General features: G+C 47.8%; 9 protein-coding genes across 9 annotated transcripts; 5 read left to right on the forward strand and 4 right to left on the reverse strand.

The window, feature by feature from the left end:
* Positions 1 to 106: 106 nt before the first annotated feature.
* POJ06DRAFT_281646 (uncharacterized protein) lies at positions 107 to 2,104 on the forward strand (the record flags this gene model as incomplete). Its single annotated transcript, XM_056189960.1, has 4 exons — positions 107 to 309; positions 371 to 740; positions 801 to 1,002; positions 1,056 to 2,104. The coding sequence occupies 4 exons, from the start codon at positions 107 to 109 to the stop codon at positions 2,102 to 2,104; spliced, it is 1,824 nt and encodes a 607-aa protein (XP_056044125.1).
* Positions 2,105 to 2,869: 765 nt separating this feature from the next.
* POJ06DRAFT_281647 (Urb2/Npa2 family-domain-containing protein) lies at positions 2,870 to 4,422 on the forward strand (the record flags this gene model as incomplete). The annotated part of the gene is made up of 3 exons (XM_056189961.1): positions 2,870 to 3,098; positions 3,146 to 3,544; positions 3,593 to 4,422. 3 exons carry the CDS (start codon positions 2,870 to 2,872, stop codon positions 4,420 to 4,422), a joined length of 1,458 nt encoding a protein of 485 aa, XP_056044126.1.
* A 41-nt stretch (positions 4,423 to 4,463) lies between these two features.
* Positions 4,464 to 5,342, reverse strand: POJ06DRAFT_253399 (isomerase-domain-containing protein). Its single transcript, XM_056187634.1, has one exon. It carries the CDS (start codon positions 5,235 to 5,237, stop codon positions 4,542 to 4,544), a length of 696 nt encoding a protein of 231 aa, XP_056044127.1. The 5' UTR covers positions 5,238 to 5,342; the 3' UTR covers positions 4,464 to 4,541.
* Positions 5,343 to 5,399: 57 nt separating this feature from the next.
* Positions 5,400 to 8,755, forward strand: POJ06DRAFT_109634 (nucleoporin subcomplex protein binding to Pom34-domain-containing protein). The gene is made up of 3 exons (XM_056184043.1): positions 5,400 to 6,573; positions 6,627 to 7,921; positions 7,982 to 8,755. The coding sequence occupies exons 1-3, from the start codon at positions 5,556 to 5,558 to the stop codon at positions 8,573 to 8,575; spliced, it is 2,907 nt and encodes a 968-aa protein (XP_056044128.1). The 5' UTR covers positions 5,400 to 5,555; the 3' UTR covers positions 8,576 to 8,755.
* A 180-nt stretch (positions 8,756 to 8,935) lies between these two features.
* Positions 8,936 to 10,037, reverse strand: POJ06DRAFT_196312 (uncharacterized protein; the record flags this gene model as incomplete). Its single annotated transcript, XM_056185020.1, has 2 exons — positions 8,936 to 9,926; positions 9,997 to 10,037. The coding sequence occupies 2 exons, from the start codon at positions 10,035 to 10,037 to the stop codon at positions 8,936 to 8,938; spliced, it is 1,032 nt and encodes a 343-aa protein (XP_056044129.1).
* A 1,703-nt stretch (positions 10,038 to 11,740) lies between these two features.
* POJ06DRAFT_109626 (uncharacterized protein) lies at positions 11,741 to 13,080 on the reverse strand. The gene has a single exon (XM_056184042.1). The coding sequence runs from the start codon at positions 12,998 to 13,000 to the stop codon at positions 11,909 to 11,911; it is 1,092 nt and encodes a 363-aa protein (XP_056044130.1). The 5' UTR covers positions 13,001 to 13,080; the 3' UTR covers positions 11,741 to 11,908.
* Positions 13,081 to 13,246: 166 nt separating this feature from the next.
* POJ06DRAFT_253405 (uncharacterized protein) lies at positions 13,247 to 14,777 on the forward strand. The gene has a single exon (XM_056187635.1). It carries the CDS (start codon positions 13,367 to 13,369, stop codon positions 14,600 to 14,602), a length of 1,236 nt encoding a protein of 411 aa, XP_056044131.1. The 5' UTR covers positions 13,247 to 13,366; the 3' UTR covers positions 14,603 to 14,777.
* On the reverse strand, positions 14,778 to 16,313 carry POJ06DRAFT_253406 (uncharacterized protein). Its single transcript, XM_056187636.1, has one exon. It carries the CDS (start codon positions 16,248 to 16,250, stop codon positions 14,961 to 14,963), a length of 1,290 nt encoding a protein of 429 aa, XP_056044132.1. The 5' UTR covers positions 16,251 to 16,313; the 3' UTR covers positions 14,778 to 14,960.
* Positions 16,314 to 18,173: 1,860 nt separating this feature from the next.
* On the forward strand, positions 18,174 to 19,245 carry POJ06DRAFT_109678 (uncharacterized protein). Its single transcript, XM_056184044.1, has 2 exons — positions 18,174 to 18,449; positions 18,513 to 19,245. The coding sequence occupies exons 1-2, from the start codon at positions 18,288 to 18,290 to the stop codon at positions 19,149 to 19,151; spliced, it is 801 nt and encodes a 266-aa protein (XP_056044133.1). The 5' UTR covers positions 18,174 to 18,287; the 3' UTR covers positions 19,152 to 19,245.
* The last annotated feature ends 214 nt before the right edge of the window (positions 19,246 to 19,459 follow it).

Below are 19,459 nucleotides of genomic sequence, written 5' to 3' on the forward strand. Positions count from 1 at the left end.
CTAGATCTATATCTATTCTGCGAGCCTCAGTCGGAGAAGGTGAACGTCATATCGGAACGACATATGAACGATAGCTTCCGAGAAATTTATGATTTAGTGACATGCAATGAGCAGTTTAGACATACCGGAAGCTGTGACTACGTCCGAGCAGGCGTCGAGATATTTGCGATCTAAAACTAAAGATGTCGGTCCTTTAATAGTATTTGCGCAGGCTTTAATAGATGAGAAATACGTAAACCTCTATTTTCCTCGAAAAGAGGATTTTTTAATGGACTGGTGGTTTGACAGAGCCGAGATCGGAATGAAGAAGTAGGTTACTACCTCTCGAACTCGATGTCCAGTGGGATACTCACACTTCTTTGTCTCCTAGTGATGATTTTTGGCAGATATTCAAAAAGATATGGACTTCTCTCAGCGCCGGCTCCAAACGTCAAATTTATCAGCGACATAAGTTTCTCGATACGATAAAATCAGCACTCGCCTTGCTTGCGTCGGACGTCACGAATAACGACAGCCAGAAAACGGAGAGGCTTGCGCTACTTTCTTCAATATTCGACGCTGTTGAATGTGTCGAACAGTCAAAAGTATGGTTACGATGTACAACGGAAGTTATGGTATCGATCGTGATAGACTACCTGAAACTCGTTTCTGTGTTTCCCGAAGCGGCTTCGGAAAAGTGGTGTCGCTTAGTTTTTAGTATATACGAGAACGCATTATATGGCGTGTCTAATTTTAAAAAGGCAAGTTTCCTAGTTACAGCTGCTAGTCCATATTTTGCACTCGCTCATATGAAACTATAGATATCGCAAAGCTTCTCAAATAACGGTCTATTAGCTGGTTTCACAGTCTTGAAGCAAGTTGACCGTCAGGCCAAACTGCATGATAAACTCAGCAACATTCTTCGCGATTTGGTCTTCAGTCCATCAGTAGTTAAAGACGATGAAAACCAGTTATTCAAGAAACTATGCGACGTCCTGGCCCAAATTCCAGACAGTCGGCAAGGTACGTTTGTCTTCAATTCCAAATGCAACGTTAGGAAATTAATAAGTATGCAGACAGTGACTTTCTGGGGCACGTGCTCTCACTTGGGCTATCCAAGTTTGGAAAAACGAAGCAAAGGTCGTTAATGCCGAAAATATGCGAAGAATTCCTCAATTTCGCTCCCCAAGCTGCACGCTCCATCCTCCGAGAAGCCAAGAATCACGATATCACGATCTCGACGCAAAGTCTCACAAAGGCATTACACGCGCAGGAGCCCACAGACTGGAGTCTAGCAACGATGATCCTCGATGGTGATGCTGATGCGGTGTTCCCCATGGTTGAAGGATTGATGGACGATAAGCTACGAAACTCCGAAACGAGCCGGGATATTGTGGCCTTTGTGTGCCAGTTGGCGGATTCATATACCAAAATCCGAAATTTACAACTGTTCATCAATATCTGGAGGAAAACCTTAACAAGGGGTGTGCCAGAGACCAGTGTGCTCGTCAGTGAGGATCTCGTGCGGGCAGTTGCGACTCGCATTTCCGAGAATTTGACAATTAATCAGCTAAATTCCATTTTCGTGGAGATTATTCCTAAGGATGAGACTGGCGAGCTTATGAGCGGCGATATATTACCCTTGATTGCGATTATATTAGGCACGTCGTTGTTACCTGATACCTTGCCAGATTCGTTATTGCTGAAGGCTGAAAAACTACTTTCGTTGCTGAATGCAGAGGCATTGCAAGATAATTACCTCGCGTGGAGATTGAAGTATCTAATCCTTTCCATGGACAAAAATATAGTGAAATCGGTCATCGAATCATTATACACCGGAGCTTCTGATGTGGCGTCAGCTGTCAAGTCTCTCGTCAATCCTGATAGGAAGGTTTATGACAGCCGGATACAGTACTTCAACCTGCAGATGCTGTTTAGGATAGCGGAGTTCAAGCCACTGACTGGCTTTCCGCAAGTCGCTCAGTGGCTTCTGGATATAATGGACGCAAAGTCTTTGCAGTGGGATCAGAATATTGCAAATATCGGGACAATGAATTTGCCTGTTGCTTTCGCTTTTTGCATCATAGATAGATGGCTTGTGCTGATTGAGTATGCATTACACTAATTATTGGCATTCGGGGATTCTGACACAGGCATAGACACCGGTTTGAATTCGTGCAGATTAAGGAATTGGTTTCCAGGTTGTGGAATTTGGCTGAGCTTAGTGACGAGTTGTTTAGCAATATTTGGAATAGACTGATTGCGTCACCCATCCTTTTTGAGCAGGCTAAAATAAAAGGTATTTCACGGTGTTATTGTGCAGATACAGTACATACTAATAAGCAAACAGACTGCGTTGCCTTGCAGTTACAGTCTCATTTGGAAATGCAACAATTCGACGACAGAACAAGAATTGTGGAAGTCTTGGAATCGACGGCGTCCAAGTGCATTGTGTCTAGTTCGCAAGAAGAATGTCTGCGAAAGGTCATCAGGTCGCTCTTATCGTTCCCAATCGAAGCGCTAAGAAGATCTCTTCGAGAGCGGATTTTGGACTATTTACTTCTTGTGGATGCGTCCTCTAGTCTCTCATTGAGCTTAGAGGGTAGAAAGCTGATCAGAAAGCTTCTGGAAGTTCCGAATATGACGGCCATTGTGGTAAGCCCATTACAATTTTTGGAGTGTGTTGATTTTGGGCTTAATTTGTCCTTAGCAAAATAGTCCGGCTGGGCTAGAGTATCTCGTCAAGATGCTGAATAATACGCAAGAGAAATCATTAGAATCGGCCACAGTCGATATAATCAAGCAAGTCTTCAAGCATTCTACGAGTGGTGATTCACAAGATAAAAGAACGCTACTCATAGCGTTGAATGCTAAGGCGTATAATGCCATAATGCAGAGCGAGGAACAGTTCAATATCGGATATATTAGACTGTTTTCGATATCCAGTTCGTTTTTGGAAGATATTGGTGGATTGGATGCGTTGCTGGGTCGACTGGTTACTGTGAAAAGGAGGATAATCAGGTGCATTTCTAACGCGGACGAGAATGATTTTGCTTTGGTGCGATCGCTGGTGTTATCTCTCAGGGAGATTTACTCGCTGTTGGGTTCAGAATCTCGAGGTAATAGTCCTTCACTGCCGTAATTCTTGACGACTAACTAGTTACAGGGACACTACCTCCGACAGTAATGTCTCACGTCTCAGTTTGCTTCAAGTTTATTAATGCCAGGGCTTATGACACCATTAGTTCTGAAATATGCGGCGAGGTAGTGCAAGCGTTATTTGAACTCCTCCTTCTTTCTTCTCCTCCCGACGGCATTGATACACTCACTAATGCCCAATATGTTGTGTCTTTCTTCGCTGCTCTGCATGACCTGTCGACCAAATTAGCCACCGTGGATGGTAAGATGATACAGCAACTGTTTATTGAGAATGCGAAATCGTGGAGTCCAAATATCTATCGTGAGATCGTTGACGAACTGGTTCACATTGCGTTTCCGGCAGAGGACTACGACCAGGCTAAATATATCGAAGCATTGGCATGCCTGATTACACTTGACGGGTCAGGTATGTTACGTTCACAATATTGACTGAAGCACAGCTAAATGTCGTTAGAACATTACGAGTTCCTCGTCAAGAAGTTGCCTTTGATCTGTTGTTCACTGGTGCTAGGGTTGCGGAAGATAGCGAGCTCGAAATTATTTTTGAAAATTCTGAATGCGCTTGAGAGCATCCTGAAGGAGAAGCCTTCGCTCGTTTCTCAGTTTGTGTTTGAACAAATAAGTCTCTTTTTAGTACTCTCAACCTCACGCTCTGGTCCGTCATTTACTGATGACTACGATACTGATGAGCTGTATCTTCGACTTTGCTCCGTGACCTCTACCATTCTTCTCTCTTTCCGCAAATTCCTTCGAGGCCACCACAATTTGGTTATCCGACTTCTCCAGAACCTCCTCTATCCTCTCTGCGTTCCACGCGCGATCAGTTCGAACGGACGTATCCACAAGTCTATTCAGTATCACTGGAAACGCGCGATCTGGCTGTCAACTACTTCTGCATGCTCCACGTCCTGCGCGTTAGCATATTCTAGACTAATTTCCAATCTTTGCGAACCTCCGTCAAGATCCAAAAACTTATCTCGAAAGGGAAAGCTGGACTCCCACGACAGGTTATCATACTCTCTTTCCTCCGCCGCCGGCAATTCTCGTCGCGCACTCTCTAAACACACGCCGTATTTATTAGTCGAATACTGTTACGCGATCTTGAACTACAAGATCGAGCCTGCTACCCGGCAGGCGTTGACGCAAGGTACCTACACATTATTCGACTCGTTGGGACAAAATGAATTGAAGGTAGTGAATGCTGCGTTAGACGTGGCTGGTCGAGCAATCTTCAAGTCTGTGTATGATGATTACTTGAAATTTGGCAAGTGGCATGAGATTTAGAGGTATTGGTGTATATTAGGTGGTATATTAAAAGCATTGCAATTTGCCAAATTGAACGACCGTGGCTCCCGACCTTAGTATTTATATAGCGTCAAATATTGTACAGCAACACAACACCCCTATAGACCCTTCGCATTTTTGATAAATAACTTAATTTTGTCCAAATCTTGTTCTCCGTCGGTTTCGACGCCACTAGAAACGTCCACTCCGTGTAAGTTCGGAACTCTGACGGCGAGAGCAACGTTATCGGCCGTCAGTCCTCCTGCCAATATGAAAGCGCCACTTTCAGGTAATCCCTCCCAGCTGATCATATGGCCCTCACCACCCGCACCACCATCCAGCAGTGGCACGGCATGAAGCCCCGGCCTCATTAGGTCGTCTTCCTCAACCGCGAACTTCTTGATCACGGGAACTGGTATCTCATGTGTCCACGACAATGGTTCCGAGCCATGCAGCTGCACGATATCAAGCTCATACTCTCTCTGCAGCCGAAGAATCTCCTCCAATGATTGATTCCTAAACACCCCGACAACTAGCGGCGCACGTCGTCTAATCTGCTCTATATGTCCAGCGAACCAGACATTGCGGTCATCTGTCAGCGGGAAGTCATGGAGAGGTCGCGAATCCCGAAACTCATGAACAGCACGAGAGATGGCTTTAGCTTGGTCTGCTGAGACGGTGCGCTTGAGATTCGGGACGAGGATCATGCCAATTAGATCCGCACCTGACGAGATCGCACATTGCGCTGCTTCCACAGTCCTAGTGCCGCAGATCTTCACTATAGGAGTAGACCGGGACGTGGCGGAGACTGTCATGACTGCTCTAATGCTGTCCAAAATGAGATAATACTTGCCCACCTGGCTGATCTTACTCGACAGGCCATGAGGTTGTGAAAACAAGAATACTGAAAGAGCCGCACGCGTCGAGGGTGTTGGCACTTGTGAAGGGCAAACTAGATCATACGCCACAGGTTGCACTGTGGCTTGCCACATCGCGTTCGCACGCGAAAAACGTCGATTGACTAGACAAAACATACACAGTCAAAAATCGGTTCAGCATCGTCTTAGCACATTCGGGTTCTCCATTCCTGTAGCGCATAGGAATTTGGGAATGCCGAGAGTGACGAGTTCGAAATGATAGCAGTTGGCACGCCTAAGCGGACGACAGAAATTGCCAGCAACAACACGAAACTTGCTCAGCGGCCCGATAAGTGTGACTATGGCAATAGGGAACTATTGTCTGATCCCGAACAGAGTCGGAGATTTTTCTTATTGCAAGCCAAATTTCCTGTTGTATTCGTCCCATTTATCAAAGAATTGAAGAAACTTGGACCAGAGGCCCATTATATCCTTATGAAAATGAAGACTTTCATGCAGAATTTGCCGCGTGGATTTCTCAATTTTGATGTATCACCAGACGATCCAGACGATATTTATCTACTTTCCGATCATTGTCTATATGCGCCAAGGGAGGAGGACAATGAAGGCGGGTTCTATATTCCGAAAGGTCATCATGGACGAACTATCCCGAACGAGAGCAATACATTTTGTGTACAATGGCGCTATGAATATGACGGCTGGTCTTTTCTTGGTCGGGTACTTGAGCATGCGGCGAAAATTTCTCCAACAGATGTTGTTGTGGAGGAAATTATCTATTTGATTTCCAGCACTTTGAGATGCTTGGACAACTATACTGCCATGGATATGCTGGAATCCTTGTGCGCAAAATTGCAAATAGAAGATGACGTGATTAACATCATCGGCAACGTTCTCACAAACGCGATGCAGCGGAAAGACGTGAATGTCAGTGTCGCAGCTATTGATTTCTTCACGGCTTTGATTCCAGTTCTGCCGCATAGGGTTTGGGAATTCCTAAGTAATTCAAATCTGCTTGATCGCAACGGACAAGGCGGAATGGCTGCTTTTATATTGTCGTCTGTCGAAATTATATCAGGAGACTATAGATTTACGCTGGCAGTCATTCAGATGGTCAATGTGCTGGTCAAGGATGCTGTGATTGGGAAATTTTCGACATTAATCCAGCCCGAAGTGCGAACGAACGTGTTGCTGCCGTTTACAAGGCACTTGGCAAATATTTATGAAACTTTTTCTTACTGGAAGTACGAGAATTTATCCCATCGTTTGGATATTGGTTGGTCGACGTTCCTATTGTAGAGTTTGTAATTGGTATTAACTCCCGTGTAGCTATCTCTATTTCAGACCTGTTCTCAAGTATATTACTGGCAGTATACGGTATCGATGAAGCAACTGACGGTATTAACAAAATAAACGGAGTACTGGTCCCTGCATCTCAACATATGCTGGACAGATTCCTGGCGTCGGATAGCAAGAATCTTCGTTGTATACAGCCTATCATCGGATCAATCGAGGCATCGGCTCGAAGTCTGCAAGCTTTGGCAGACGACCCAGAACTGCTCAATCGCAGCTACGAATTAATCGAAGCGGCGTTAATTTTTGCCGAGAAATTGACGCGAGTGCGAACACTTTTGAAGAGAACTCCATCCCAGCTTGAGCTCAAATTGTTCGGCTTGGCGCCTGCGTTGACACAGCTTTTCTTGCGGGAGAATGTACTTCGATTTAGAATTATGAAGTTGCTGAACGGTATGGTGGATAGCGTATGGGATGGCGCTGAAGCGCCATCGTTGTTAGCACACCTGGGCCCCTCGTCGGCTGTAACTTTTGTCAACGCATTGAACAAGGCTCTGGAAAGCAAGCGCGACATGAATACGCAAAACGAGATTGCAAGATTTGCGTCAGCTGTGTTTTGTACAAAGCAACAAGGTCTTTCGATTCTTCTATTGACCGGAAAGGAGCTCGGAAACCACAATGGACAGGACAAGAAAGACACACAAGCAGCTGTATCGCTGGTCCAGGCATTGGAAAAGAAAGCAGAGCAGTTTGAGGAACTACCTGTTGAATTGTCGGTCAATATTCTAGAGTGCATCGCCCTGGCTCAGAATTCGAGAGCAACAGCGGTGTTTGATAGTAGAAGAAACCAAGAGTTTCTAACAAAGATTTTCGAGATGTTAGATCGCGGCACTGGTGGACGGGTCACTGGTCTGGAATCGGCTGATACAATCGTCCGGTTTTGCTTTAACTCGTTGCTAGCCGCCAGAGCCGTCCAATTATGCGCGGTACAACTTCATAAAAATACCCAAGGGTCTGCAGAATCGAAGTCTATTGTGGATTACTTTGTCAAATCCGACAATCTTGCTAAATTAGCGGACACGGCGTTTCGGATACAAGGCTACCGATCCTCCCTCCATGGCAATTTGCATAGGAATTTTGACAAGAAATGGCCGATGGCGAAACTCATCCGATTTCAGAGAACGTCGCTATCACAAAAAAAAAATGGTCCGTCGTATAAATACGACTTGGAGATGATGGATGACATTTTTTCAGTGGATCCGATCTGGATAGGATATAGAAGTGAAATTGTACAGGCCAACCTGAACTTATCGTTGATTGACTCTCAATCGGTAAGTGCTCTCTGAGACGTTTGGGGATGGCGCAAGGCGATCTGGCTGACAGGTTCATAGCATTTGTTTCAGGCATGGTGGCTGCTAGTTGCAGCACTGCTCGAGCACGCGGAAGGCGACTCGAAATTGCTGAAAGCTCTCGAGCAGATCGCGATCCAATGCCTACAGATAAATCTCGACGAAGGCATAATGGCGCCATTATTCTTCCCGATTGTGAATGAGAGATCACAGTTAGCTTTCGTTATAACGCAGAAGTTGCACGCGATCTCGACACCCTCGGTCCATAAGCGACATTTTGATTTCACAAAGATTTTGTCCCTGGCGTGGGCGTTCATTAGTTCAGTCGACGTCGACTTCCCGCAAGCGCTCACAGACGGCAAGAAGGAGACATACAGACCGCTGCTCCGCATCCTGATAGTTTGCGCACGGGCGCTGAAAGACACAAAAGCGGACTCGAATGTCTCGCAAATCATGTCGGGTATTTTCGAAGACATCGTTTCTAAGGCGTATATGATTCTAGGTCCAGAGGCGCTGGAAGCGTTTGAGGAGTCGGGGAATCAACATGGTGAGAAGGTATTGAATGAGTCCGCCCAGGACATGCTACTTGTCACGAGTTTGCTGAGAGATTGCTTGAATATAGACGGCGTTCTGTAATAATTTGTATGATAGATTGGTTATAATGGATCACTGTTGTGTATTGCCTTGCCATGTAGAATAAAATGTCGATTCAAATGAATCTCCTAGGGTCAGACCATGAATAATTGATACAGCCAAGAAGTTGATATATTTAGCCTTCCAGTCAGGAAAGCCAGTGTAATTTAGATAACTTGGGACTGGGGAAATGTCACTAATTCCTTTCAATTTGGTCGTATGGTGTAGGTAGCTATTGGCGCCGACATCCGCCCGACAGTAATTCTAGACGAAACCCTAGTGTACACAACAAAATCCGCACAACCTATCAATTCACTTGGCGACAAAGCTACCAATTCGTCTCCCAAGGCGAAATTTTATAGATTATTTGTCTTCTACTTTGATCCTTTCTAAGGAGTCCTCGACTAGTTTATCCATCACCTCAACTAAAATGGCGCCATTTTTTCTGTCCTCTGTTGATGCATTATGGGTCGGCTTCACGTATGGCCGTCCCCACCTGTCAGTTGCAGATGCATACACGATGCCATCCACCGGATCCGCCTCCGGAACAGCGTCAACCGCAGCCCACACAGGCGCCAGAGCACCCTTATACGGCGTGATGACGTGCCAAGGACTTCCTATCCACCTTGCTATGTAAAATAAGCACAACATGCCGAAAGTAGTAAACCAGTTCAAGTATTCCGCGAAAATAGACGTCTGGCAAATACCGGGATGCGTAAGATAGATCTGCACATCAAGCTCCTCCGCCCACCGCTCCGCGATAGCGGCATGCATTAGTTCCAATTCCTTCTTCGAGTCGACGTACGGCTGATCGCTATTTATGAGCTGAACGTCCTCTGGATCGAACTTATGTGCGATTTCAGTCTCAATTGACGATATCAGAATGACGCGGCCGCCGCCGGATAGTAACGTCGATATTTGCTTCACAAAGAAATAATTGGCAAACACGTTAATTTGGAATACCCAGCCGAGCGAGTCTCGTGAAATTCTGCCGATACGCTCGCGCTTGAAGTGCGGGTGTGTGACGGCATTTTTAGGGCCGGAGATTACCTCTATGAAGGCTGCGGGCCAGTCAATGCCGGTGAAGTCACCGCCGCCGGCGTTGCAGAAGAGGTAGTCTATGTGGGTGTATCGGGAGAGCAGTTGATGTGCGACCTCGTCGATCGAGGAGATGGACGAGAGGTCCAGAAGGACGTAGTCAAAGGAGAGAAGGTCGCGATTCGAGGCGTATGCGCGTAATCTGTTAATTGTTTCCACGGCCTTCCGGAGATAGCGCGCAGTGACTACGATCGTAAGCGGTACGGACGGTGAGATAGTGTCGAGCAGTCTGCATGCGATGCTATAGCCGAGTCCACTACAAACATGTTAACACAGCGGACTGAGAAGTGACTTCCAAAAATAAGTTTACTATATATTTCACTCACCCATTAGCTCCAGTAATGACAGCAACCTTTCGGGTGCCCATCATGCATATCGGTATTATCTTGGTGAATGAGGCGACTAAACTGCTGTCGAGCTCAGCTGAGAGAGGAGAAATTGCTGTAGTCTCTGGTAGGGGCATCTAATCGAGTGGGGCTCAAATGATCCCGAGTCAGGTACGGCGAGGGGTCAGGTCAGAGTTCCTATAAGGTTCGGGTTATTCTCTTCTTTCGAGACCGAGAGAGTTAGAGAAGAAGTGAGAATGTAAGGAACAAATTGAGCAGGCGTGAGTCCACTATAAGGAAACAATTGGTCGGCGCGTGCTTATTACCCCAACCTTGCGGGAGTTTCACTTCCGAATTATACTTTGGAAAATATTCGAAAATGGTTAATGAAATTATAGAGGATGCAGATAAGGGCGATGGGTAGTAAGGCGGTCTGCGGACCGATACTACTATATAGCTACCTCCAATTCTACTTGTGCCACTTCATCTAATACAGTAGGCACATCGAATACAGATGGTCATCCTAGCGGGTCCTCTAGATTGCACTAGTGTACACTCGCTAACGCAAAGTAGGCACAGTCATGTACAGTCGAGAGCTGTGCTCCGACTCGTATAATTATCGTACGCACAGGCTGCAATTCTCCCGGCCGATAGGGCCACGGCGATCGTAAACGGAAAGGGTGTGAAAAAGCTACAAGATTTAAGCCTGAGTTCGTATTAGCGGACAAGCGGTACCATTTGTCGATTCAAATCCACTGCAAATTAGGTGTACGCAATGAAATCCTTCCTTAAGAATGTTAGCCCTAGACTCTAAAGGACTATTTGCGACCACTCCGTATAATCTTACGTGTACGTGATGTAGCAGTGTCTCCAGATGTTGATAACGGTAACCTGTCTGGAAAGGTTTGACAAGTATTCACGCGTTAGTACCTATGAGAGCTTGGCCAAGTAAGATTGACATGTGAAGTCCACCTTTACCAACGCGTGCTGCCAAGTGCAGTATTACATGCTGGGCAAGATCAGCAGCCCCGTCACACAATCATAGTTGGTGGCAAGTTGGAGCGGATCAACGGCCTCTTCCACTGGAAAGTATTCTTAGGCATAGCCGCATTCACCTGAAGAGCTTCGAGAGCGACCAGTGAGGAGTCAACAGCGTGGACTTCTACTAAATAGTAGACTGGCGGCGTGACTTGGGCCGAGAGTGAACTAGACCTAAGATAGAGACTGCGTCGGATTAGGCAACCTGCTACCTACATTCGGCCGATAGGCGTTATCGACGCCGTTCCTGCCTGATGTTGGCCACTTGCAGTCGCGAAATTACCCCGAATCATTCACGCAAATTACACGAGATATAGATTAGTATAGATATTGTTTATTTGACAGCGACTCTCTCAAAACTGCAGCCCGACCTTACCTGGCGTGTCAGGGTCTCCTCGGTTAACAGTGGCCTGTCAGCTGCTCCATTGACGCGCGGCTCCATTGTTAGCTCATGACAGAACCTAAAATTAACTGAACAGGATGGACTTCGAAACTGCAGACACCAACACCAAATCGGGAAAATGATAGATGAAGTCATATTTTAGAAGCGGGGTAACTGTCACGTTCTGTTGTCGAATCGACATGCAGTTTCGATACTCTGGCTCTAGTTCCCGTTGAAATAGGCTGCGACTCAGCAAGTGCCGGGCACCAAGGTCTGCAATATACGATCACATTTGGCTGGAATCTGGACAATGGTACGCCCTATTGCATTTCTTCTCGCCGAGCACCAACGCAAGCGAGACTTGTCAATGATGGGAATGAACGCTCAATGTATGGGCAAATCTCACTTTTAACACCGAGCTGATTGCTGTACAAAAAAACACAATCCCAATACGCCACAATGGTTCCAGACTTTATAATACAACAAATAACCCTAGAAACTTAAGTGCTCCAACCTTTTATGTAATGCCAGTCCTTCAGCTGGTTCGTCTTCAGCACCATTGACCTGTACTGCCGCCCGTCCGGCGTTGAGACCTTCTAGCAAGACGCAGGCTTTACATATCCGGTTGGAGGAGATGTATCCACATCTTTCACATGTTCTTAGTTTTAATTCCTTTAATCGCGCACCTCCGGATTTTCTTTCCAAAGCAAATGTCTCACCCGATCTAATAATATCTATAATGGCGCTCGGTCTGACAGTCTCAAGATTCTTAATTAGCGCACGTGCTGTTCCCCTGAAGGCCTCTGGGGAATATATACATTCTGTCGAGAAATAGTCGAGCTTTTTATAATGCGCATACAGCACAATTTCCTTTTCGTACGCATATTTTAAAGGCTTCGACCTCTTAACCGGCGAATCCGCCGACTGTGTGATGATTGCTGTACACCGATCCAAACGCGCAGTATCGCCCCTCAACAAGTTCATAAGCACGGTCTCAGCCATATCGTCCGCATTATGACCAGTAACAACATGCTTTATCCCAAGTTTCTGTGCTCCACGATCTAACGCCTGTCGTCGGAAGACACCACAATATGTGCAATTGTTCCGATTGCCGATTTGAGCCACTATATCGTCCATGCTCCAATCATCGTATAGTTCTTTATAGCTCACAATTTCCAGCGCCATGTCGTACTGTTGTTTGTTTCGCTTAACCGTTTCAAGGGAATCATCCCGGTAGCCTTTAATTCCTTCGTCGATTGACAGTAAAACGAACTCGACACCGTAGTCGTAGCGTTCGTTCAACACTTTGAGGACATACGCAAGAACCGTGGAATCTTTACCACCAGACGCACCAAGTGCCACTCGTTCTCCGCGGTAGAAGAGCTTCCTTGATGTAATTGTGTTGTGGATTTCAGTCTCAAATACGTGAAAGAAGCACGGCTGGCAGATCTTTTGACCCGTTTTTGGTCGGCGTAGGTAGGGCTTGCGATTATGACATAGTTCACAAGTGGTTGACAGCGGCACTGAACGAGGAGGCACTATACACGTCGACGGGGGTTGTGCGGGCTCTCTAGGCTGGGGCATGTTGCGTCGAGTACCTAGTATGCTGATACGACCGTCTTTCCAACTTTTTGCTGATGGCTAAGTTCTTCACGATCCGCTCGGCTCAGCGATGAGGTTGGGAGTTTTTTCTGGCTGGTGTCGAATTCACTTTGAGTAGTTCATGTGTACTTATCGGTTAGGGCAGAATCGCAATGACGTTATGCGCACAGTCGCGCGGCGCCCGGCTTCAAAAGGTTTGCCGGCGCTTTCCCGCCAGTTGGTGCCGCGCGAAGCGCGAGCTAATCTTACAAAGGATAAAGGAGGCCTCTCTTCACAGCTCTAGTGGCTGTCCTCCCGCCTCATCGACCAGATCAGAGTACTACACCCGTAAAGGACGTATAGCCAATAATGAGCACATCCGCGCCTATCACATCGCGACAAAAATCGGCACGGATAGCGACGAAATCGAGTGCTCGTCGCAACGGCGATGGCCCGGCGTCCAGACGTCAGCATCCTACCGAGATGTACCCCGGACTGAACGATATGTCGGATTTCCTCGAGGCGTTTCCGTTGGAGGTGATTCGGCATTTTACGCTACTTCGCGAGGTTGAAGCGAAGTGCACGACTAGCACTACGCTGCTGGCAGCGCTGATTCCCCAGTTTTTGGCGCTGCCGCACAATGATCCTGGTCGGACACAGGCACTCGCGGAGGTCCACCGCATTATCTCGGATTTACTCCCGTGCTTTGAAGAGAAGATTCACGTGGCTGGAAGTGCCACTGAGGCCGTTGCCCGGCACATGGATAGATTGAATGAGGACTTTGACCGGATATCGAAGGGCGGCGAGGTGCCGGACTCGGTCATGTTTGGCCCTGCACATCATCCGGCCTTGATAGGCGACGGAGGTAAGGCTGACGATGTAGCTAAGGCACAGACTCAGGCTAGCACGCGGAGTGAGAGCCGAAGAGAGGCGATTGCGGCCAAGCGGGCGGCCCAATTGGCAGATGAGCAAGCCGAGTCCAGCGCCCAGTCCGGTGGCGGCTCACAGTCGAAGAAGTCGCGAGGCGGTAGTAACTACACCCAGACAAACGGAAATTATAGCAAAAGTGCTGCATTGTCGGCGGCAGAGAAGTATGCCATGGACAATGCGGATGCCACCGGTTCTGCGTCTGAGGCGCCGTCGACCAAACGACGCAAGGGCAATACCGACAAGAAGGAGAACGGCACGACCCAGAATGGGTCATCGAGCAGCGCCATTTCGGCAATCACAAGTGCACCAATATTGGCATCTACGGCGAATGATAATACCAGAGCACCGTCACCAGCTCGACCGGGAACTCCGTCTGGCCAGCAATCGCGACGAGGTGGCCGCGCTGTCACTTCCCGTAACGCGCGACGACCGGCTGTGCCATCGTCGACGGCGTCAGATCCAGTTTCGCCAAACAGAGACGACCCAGAAAGCGAACCTGTGTATTGCTACTGCCAGCAGGTGTCATACGGTGAGATGGTTGGCTGCGACGGGCCGGATTGCAAGCGCGAGTGGTTCCACCTGCCTTGTGTTGGGCTCAGTGCTCCGCCCAAAGGCCAGTGGTATTGCAACGAGTGCGCGGCAAAGTACGGCAAAAAGTCAAAAAATCGGAGTTAAATCAGTCAAAGGCAGTTTGATGTCAGAGTTCGATTTGCTTGCAATTTGGTTGGCGCGCTTTGATTTCGGAGTCCAGGTACTGTGCGATTGCTGTGTTCGGGTGCATGCATTTTGTATATAACATAGGATGAGTTAAGACGGTTATCGTCACATGAAGCTCCGCGCTGTACATTGTCTTATTTATATGATGTTTGTATTATTATTATATTACAAAGATGCATGAAAGTCAACCAATCCCGCTAATGTGAACCCATACCGTACAGTTGTGAAGAATCCAAATACTAACAGTACAATATCTCATTCCAAAAATGTGATAAAATGCAAATTTTCAGACGGACGCTGATTAGCTAAACAATGTCTATATGGCACGCCGTTCGACTCTCTCCGTGGCTAGTAATTCCTCCTCCACCTCCGCACCATTCTCTGCCTCGCCGTCTTGGTCTTGACAACCCCAGTCTCCTTTCCGCATTCTCCGTTCGACAACCCATCCTCTGCTCCCACGCACATACGCGACGACTTCGCGACTCCTCGACGACAGAGGCGAGGACATCACCGGGGACGAGTTCCCTTCTTCGTCAGTCTGTTCGGAGATAGGAGTCAGTGAAGGATTGCCGATTGGGCGCTGAATGTCTGAATCGTCGGAGTCAGAAAAGGCCTCGTCTGGATCATACGCGTTAACTTCGTCAATCAGCATGTCGTCATATCTGTCGTCGTAGGTATCATCAGAGAAATCAAACGCGGTTATTTCAGCAAGTTCCGACGCTGAATAGACTTTTGCCGGGAATGGAACGACAATATCATCGTGCTGTTCGTTGTCATACTCGATGTCCGTGTCTTCTGGAACCGAGAGCGGAGGACCTACCGAGATTTTGGTCGCATTGGAGCCATCAGAGTCCTTCCGTAACAAGGAGCCGTTGGTCGACGAGTCGAACGAGAAACGCCTGCGTGTCCCGGTGCTTATGTCAGTTCTAAGAGTAGCGGACGTCGCGCTTCTACCCACTGACTGCGGTAGGCTGATACCCAGGGCATCATGATCTCCTGGACTGGGGTCTCCCAAGTCCGTCCTATAGCCATTTGGTACCTCAATGTGCGTCCGGGCGCGCGACAGTTCGGACTTCTGTCTGGATATAAAACTCGGGAGGGCGGGTAGAGGTTTGGTCCGCAAAACAGACGCCGACACTTGCAATATTCGTCGAAACGTGCCCCTACGTCTCGGAGATGCTCCGGCTCTAACGTGGGCGCCCGTGAAGGTGGCTGACGTGGGCGACTTGACTGACGCGGTAGGTGTGCCCCAATCGTATGTTCGTGTTCCGTAAATAACGCCAGCCTCGATAGCGGCTTGCTTTTGGAGATTTCCCTGGGCCATGTCGCGTCGTGCGAACAAGTAGCGCGGGTTCAGTCTGTGCAAGATCTCAGGCAAGGTCAACGCGCTCAAGTACCCCTTTCCGTCATGAGATGAGCTACCAAATCTGCCATGCAACTGAGACGCGGTAGAAGATGGGAGCCGTGTCGTTGGAGACGTCGCTGTAATGGCGGGCGCATCAAAGCTAATGGTGTTGGACCGTCTAGGCGACTGTTGCACTTCGGCAGGTCGCCGTCTCCCGCGTGGCTGCGGCGTGTGCAGTAGACTGCTTAATGAAACAGGCATTATAAAATGCTCTCAACTGGGCATTCGTGATATACAAGTCATCTGAGTCCTGTGTACTGTAAGATCATATTGTTGCTCGCTCGAAGGCATCGAGCCCGAAGTTTATTTTGGGACCAGGGACCCTCCCAGGGTTAGGTGACACTGATGCAGCCACTTTGATGCCCGTGCCCGATGTCCATTACTGGTCAGTCGCAAACTATCGCGGGTTATTCCGAATTTGACTTTTCGATAACTTACACTTTATTCGATGTCGGGACAATGCTGAGATACTCGATCAGAAGTAGGTAGCACTGAATTTCTGTTCTTGATACCATTTTGAGTCAATACCAATTGATACGCTTACATATTTGATCAACTGCTGTTCGCTGTTCATGCGCACGGGACTGCGTGTAATTAGTCTGGTCAAAGCTCTGATTGTCTGATTCCAATTCGACGTTAAATGCCTGGCTTAACGATAACGCGGTACTGGATGATCGGGACAGCGCTACCTTACTGCGTGCCATACCGGGCCCAAACAATACTCCACTGTTGGTGATATGGAACAAGATTTGTTACAATCTGTGATGTTTCACGCTATCCAGAAAGACGTACTATTCGGGCACTGGGACACAGTAACCCTAGGCTGATTGTGTCGCGCATTCATCTCTTTTTACTTCATAACATATTCCGAGATGCGTTACATGGCAAATTTACTTCTGCAATTTTTCTCAAGCTTTTGGTAATCGATCACACGGAAGCTTTTGATAGAGCTTTGTTATATCATTGGTTGTATAGCTGTTCGGATGGACTGGCAAATTGATTCCAGACTCTAGGCGGCGATCTATACCAATACACTCGACCCATCCCTTGGATAGGATGGACATGCAAGTGTGCTTCTCCGGAACAAAATCTAGCCATGAACGCAATCCGCTATAAGACGGAAGAATATGTGCGGGTTCGAGAATAGGACAACCTTGGTCGCCAACATAATGAGTGGCAAATATCAGCTTGTGTCTGGTTCTGTCATCTACGGAGTGGCAGAACTGCCCTGTATAATGCTTAACATTAAAATTGATTCTTGTCTAAATATGCTACAAGTTTGGAAAGCTTCAATCAGGTCGATAGCTTTCGAACGCGCTATTGCAACGATTGTTCAGTCGTATCCCTCACTTGCCGTGCCGAATGACTGTGGGACGGACATAGTGCCCGAGGTATTAGTAGATATTATACAAACCGAGTTCGAGACGTCAGTCCGATCGTCATCCACAGAGTTGAAATTTGTATGTCGACTAGATCAGCCGCACTGATTAGGGTCTAATGTGAATGTGCGGCACGCTAAGGCGATACATTCTCCTCTTGTATTCACTCCGCAGAGGTAATATTACATACAAGGCGGACGCATTCCCACAAAATTAAGCCCATATATGTTCATTTACCTTTGCCTATACATATAAACCTAGCCAGTCAGCTTATTCAGAGTTGGCGCATCCCGAAATCGTTCAGATTTTCGAGGTGCCATTAAGCGAGCTGCGGCTGAAATGGTCGATCGATGCTTCGGGGTAGGGGGACTCCTTGATATACAAAATCATCGAATGCATTTTTAATAACCATTTAACACACGTGGGTTCAGATCTGTAGTAATGTGCGTACTCAGACGAAGTGTTTTTGCTAAAGAAAATAGTAACGTGGGTTCTTGGCTTCGCATTGATCACATTTGAAAGAAGATTGTATAAGCGGGCAGGACGAAAGTTAGGTCCGTCTGCACGCCCAGAGACGTCGGGTGCGATCATATAATCTATATAAACCTTCGCCCGCTTGGACCCCGGCATACCTCTGTCACCGTCATGGACCGGCTTGTAGCCTGTCGTCACGATCGATTCTGACAAGACTCATTTGCTCTGCCTGTTCCGAGAACTTTTTTCTGTCTCGGTCGACATAGGCCTTCGACGCCGCTGACAATTCTCAAGTCCACACGTTCGAATTTCCTCAAAGAGCCCCAGTTGTTATTGCTTACAGCCGGAGGGAGTAGACTTAACTGAGAACGCCGCCGAGTAAACCATGGAGGACGCTGACAACAGAGAATTCAAGGACTCGGACGGGTTTTTGCAGCCGACCTATGGCGATCTTGACGATCAGAGGCAGCAGGCCAACTATGGCCATTTTGACTATCGGAAGCAGCAGATGGAAGACAATCTAAGGGTCTTATCCGAGACGGACAGGGTATGTTTGTGGAGCGGTTTTTACTGTCAACAAAACACATGCTAAGACGAGCGCTGCAATTAGAGACACAAATCGCGCGTGCGCATTGCCAGAGCAGGTCTTCGAATATTCAACTTTATGTGCTCGACTGTCGTCCTCGGCCTGACCGCGACCACGCTCGCTGTTTTTAATGCCACGCGGGATCTCACAGCGGGCCCGTTCCACGCATGGCCCGCGGATGCGTATTCTTGGCCGACCACCGTCACCCTAGTCGTCGCGGCGGTGTCGGTGGCTCTGAATTTGGTGATTCTGGTTCTGCTCGCCGCGGTGTCGTGGCGGTCGTCTTCGAGGTTGGACACAGTCGCGACTGTGTTTTCCGTAATCTCGTTTGTCGCCGGCATCATCTTGTGGTCGGTCGTGACTGGGTCGCTCAAGCTCTCGGGTCTCAAGGACGAATTCGCTGGCACTGACATTTGGACGTGGTCGTGCCGCGAAGGTCCGCGTCGCGACGCGTTTGAGGGAGAGATCGATTTCCAGCGGGTTTGCTTGCAGAGCGATTGGACTTTCATCTGCGCCATTTTGCAGATTTCGGCAGAGCTGCTGTCAGGTGGGGTTATGTTGTTTGGACTGTACCGACGAGTTACAAAGAAGAAGTTGTCAACCGAGGAACAGAATTACAGGGATTATATGAGGGCGAATACTCATATCGTCAAGGACAACTGATGGTTCTGTACGGGGATGGAATGTCGGTTTAGCTATGTACGCAATAAATATGGGATAGAATTCTCTCTGAACGGATGATTCAGATGTGACGTGCTCGAAGCAGCCGGAGCTGGAGCAGCAGTGAACCGGTAGCCTGCCCTGTTGGCTCCACTGTCATTCAGGTTGATAAAAGTATTAATAGACATCGACCTATACGTTTTTCGAAACGATAAGCGATTGCGGTTTCCTGACAGACGCATGGAAAACGTGGGGCGCATGTGCTTCACACTGAGGCGCCGCACACAGCCACAGGGTAAGTTGCCACTATG

The sequence above is a fragment of the Lipomyces tetrasporus genome (assembly GCF_029532465.1).
Source record: "Lipomyces tetrasporus strain NRRL Y-64009 chromosome Unknown POJ06scaffold_5, whole genome shotgun sequence".
Classification (NCBI taxonomy): domain Eukaryota; kingdom Fungi; phylum Ascomycota; class Lipomycetes; order Lipomycetales; family Lipomycetaceae; genus Lipomyces; species Lipomyces tetrasporus.

What these genes read in the sequence shown, in the direction of transcription:
- POJ06DRAFT_253399 (XM_056187634.1), bottom strand. Translation starts at nt 5,237, where the DNA reads ATGACAGTCTCCGCCACGTCCCGGTCTACTCCTATAGTGAAGATCTGC.
- POJ06DRAFT_109634 (XM_056184043.1), top strand. Translation starts at nt 5,556, where the DNA reads ATGATAGCAGTTGGCACGCCTAAGCGGACGACAGAAATTGCCAGCAAC. An exon ending in ATCCCATCGTTTGGATATTG is followed by an intron (nt 6,574 to 6,626) that starts GTTGGTCGACGT and finishes ACTCCCGTGTAG; the next exon opens with CTATCTCTATTTCAGACCTG. An exon ending in CGTTGATTGACTCTCAATCG is followed by an intron (nt 7,922 to 7,981) that starts GTAAGTGCTCTC and finishes ACAGGTTCATAG; the next exon opens with CATTTGTTTCAGGCATGGTG.
- POJ06DRAFT_109626 (XM_056184042.1), bottom strand. Translation starts at nt 13,000, where the DNA reads ATGCCCCAGCCTAGAGAGCCCGCACAACCCCCGTCGACGTGTATAGTG.
- POJ06DRAFT_253405 (XM_056187635.1), top strand. Translation starts at nt 13,367, where the DNA reads ATGAGCACATCCGCGCCTATCACATCGCGACAAAAATCGGCACGGATA.
- POJ06DRAFT_253406 (XM_056187636.1), bottom strand. Translation starts at nt 16,250, where the DNA reads ATGCCTGTTTCATTAAGCAGTCTACTGCACACGCCGCAGCCACGCGGG.
- POJ06DRAFT_109678 (XM_056184044.1), top strand. Translation starts at nt 18,288, where the DNA reads ATGGAGGACGCTGACAACAGAGAATTCAAGGACTCGGACGGGTTTTTG. An exon ending in TCTTATCCGAGACGGACAGG is followed by an intron (nt 18,450 to 18,512) that starts GTATGTTTGTGG and finishes CGCTGCAATTAG; the next exon opens with AGACACAAATCGCGCGTGCG.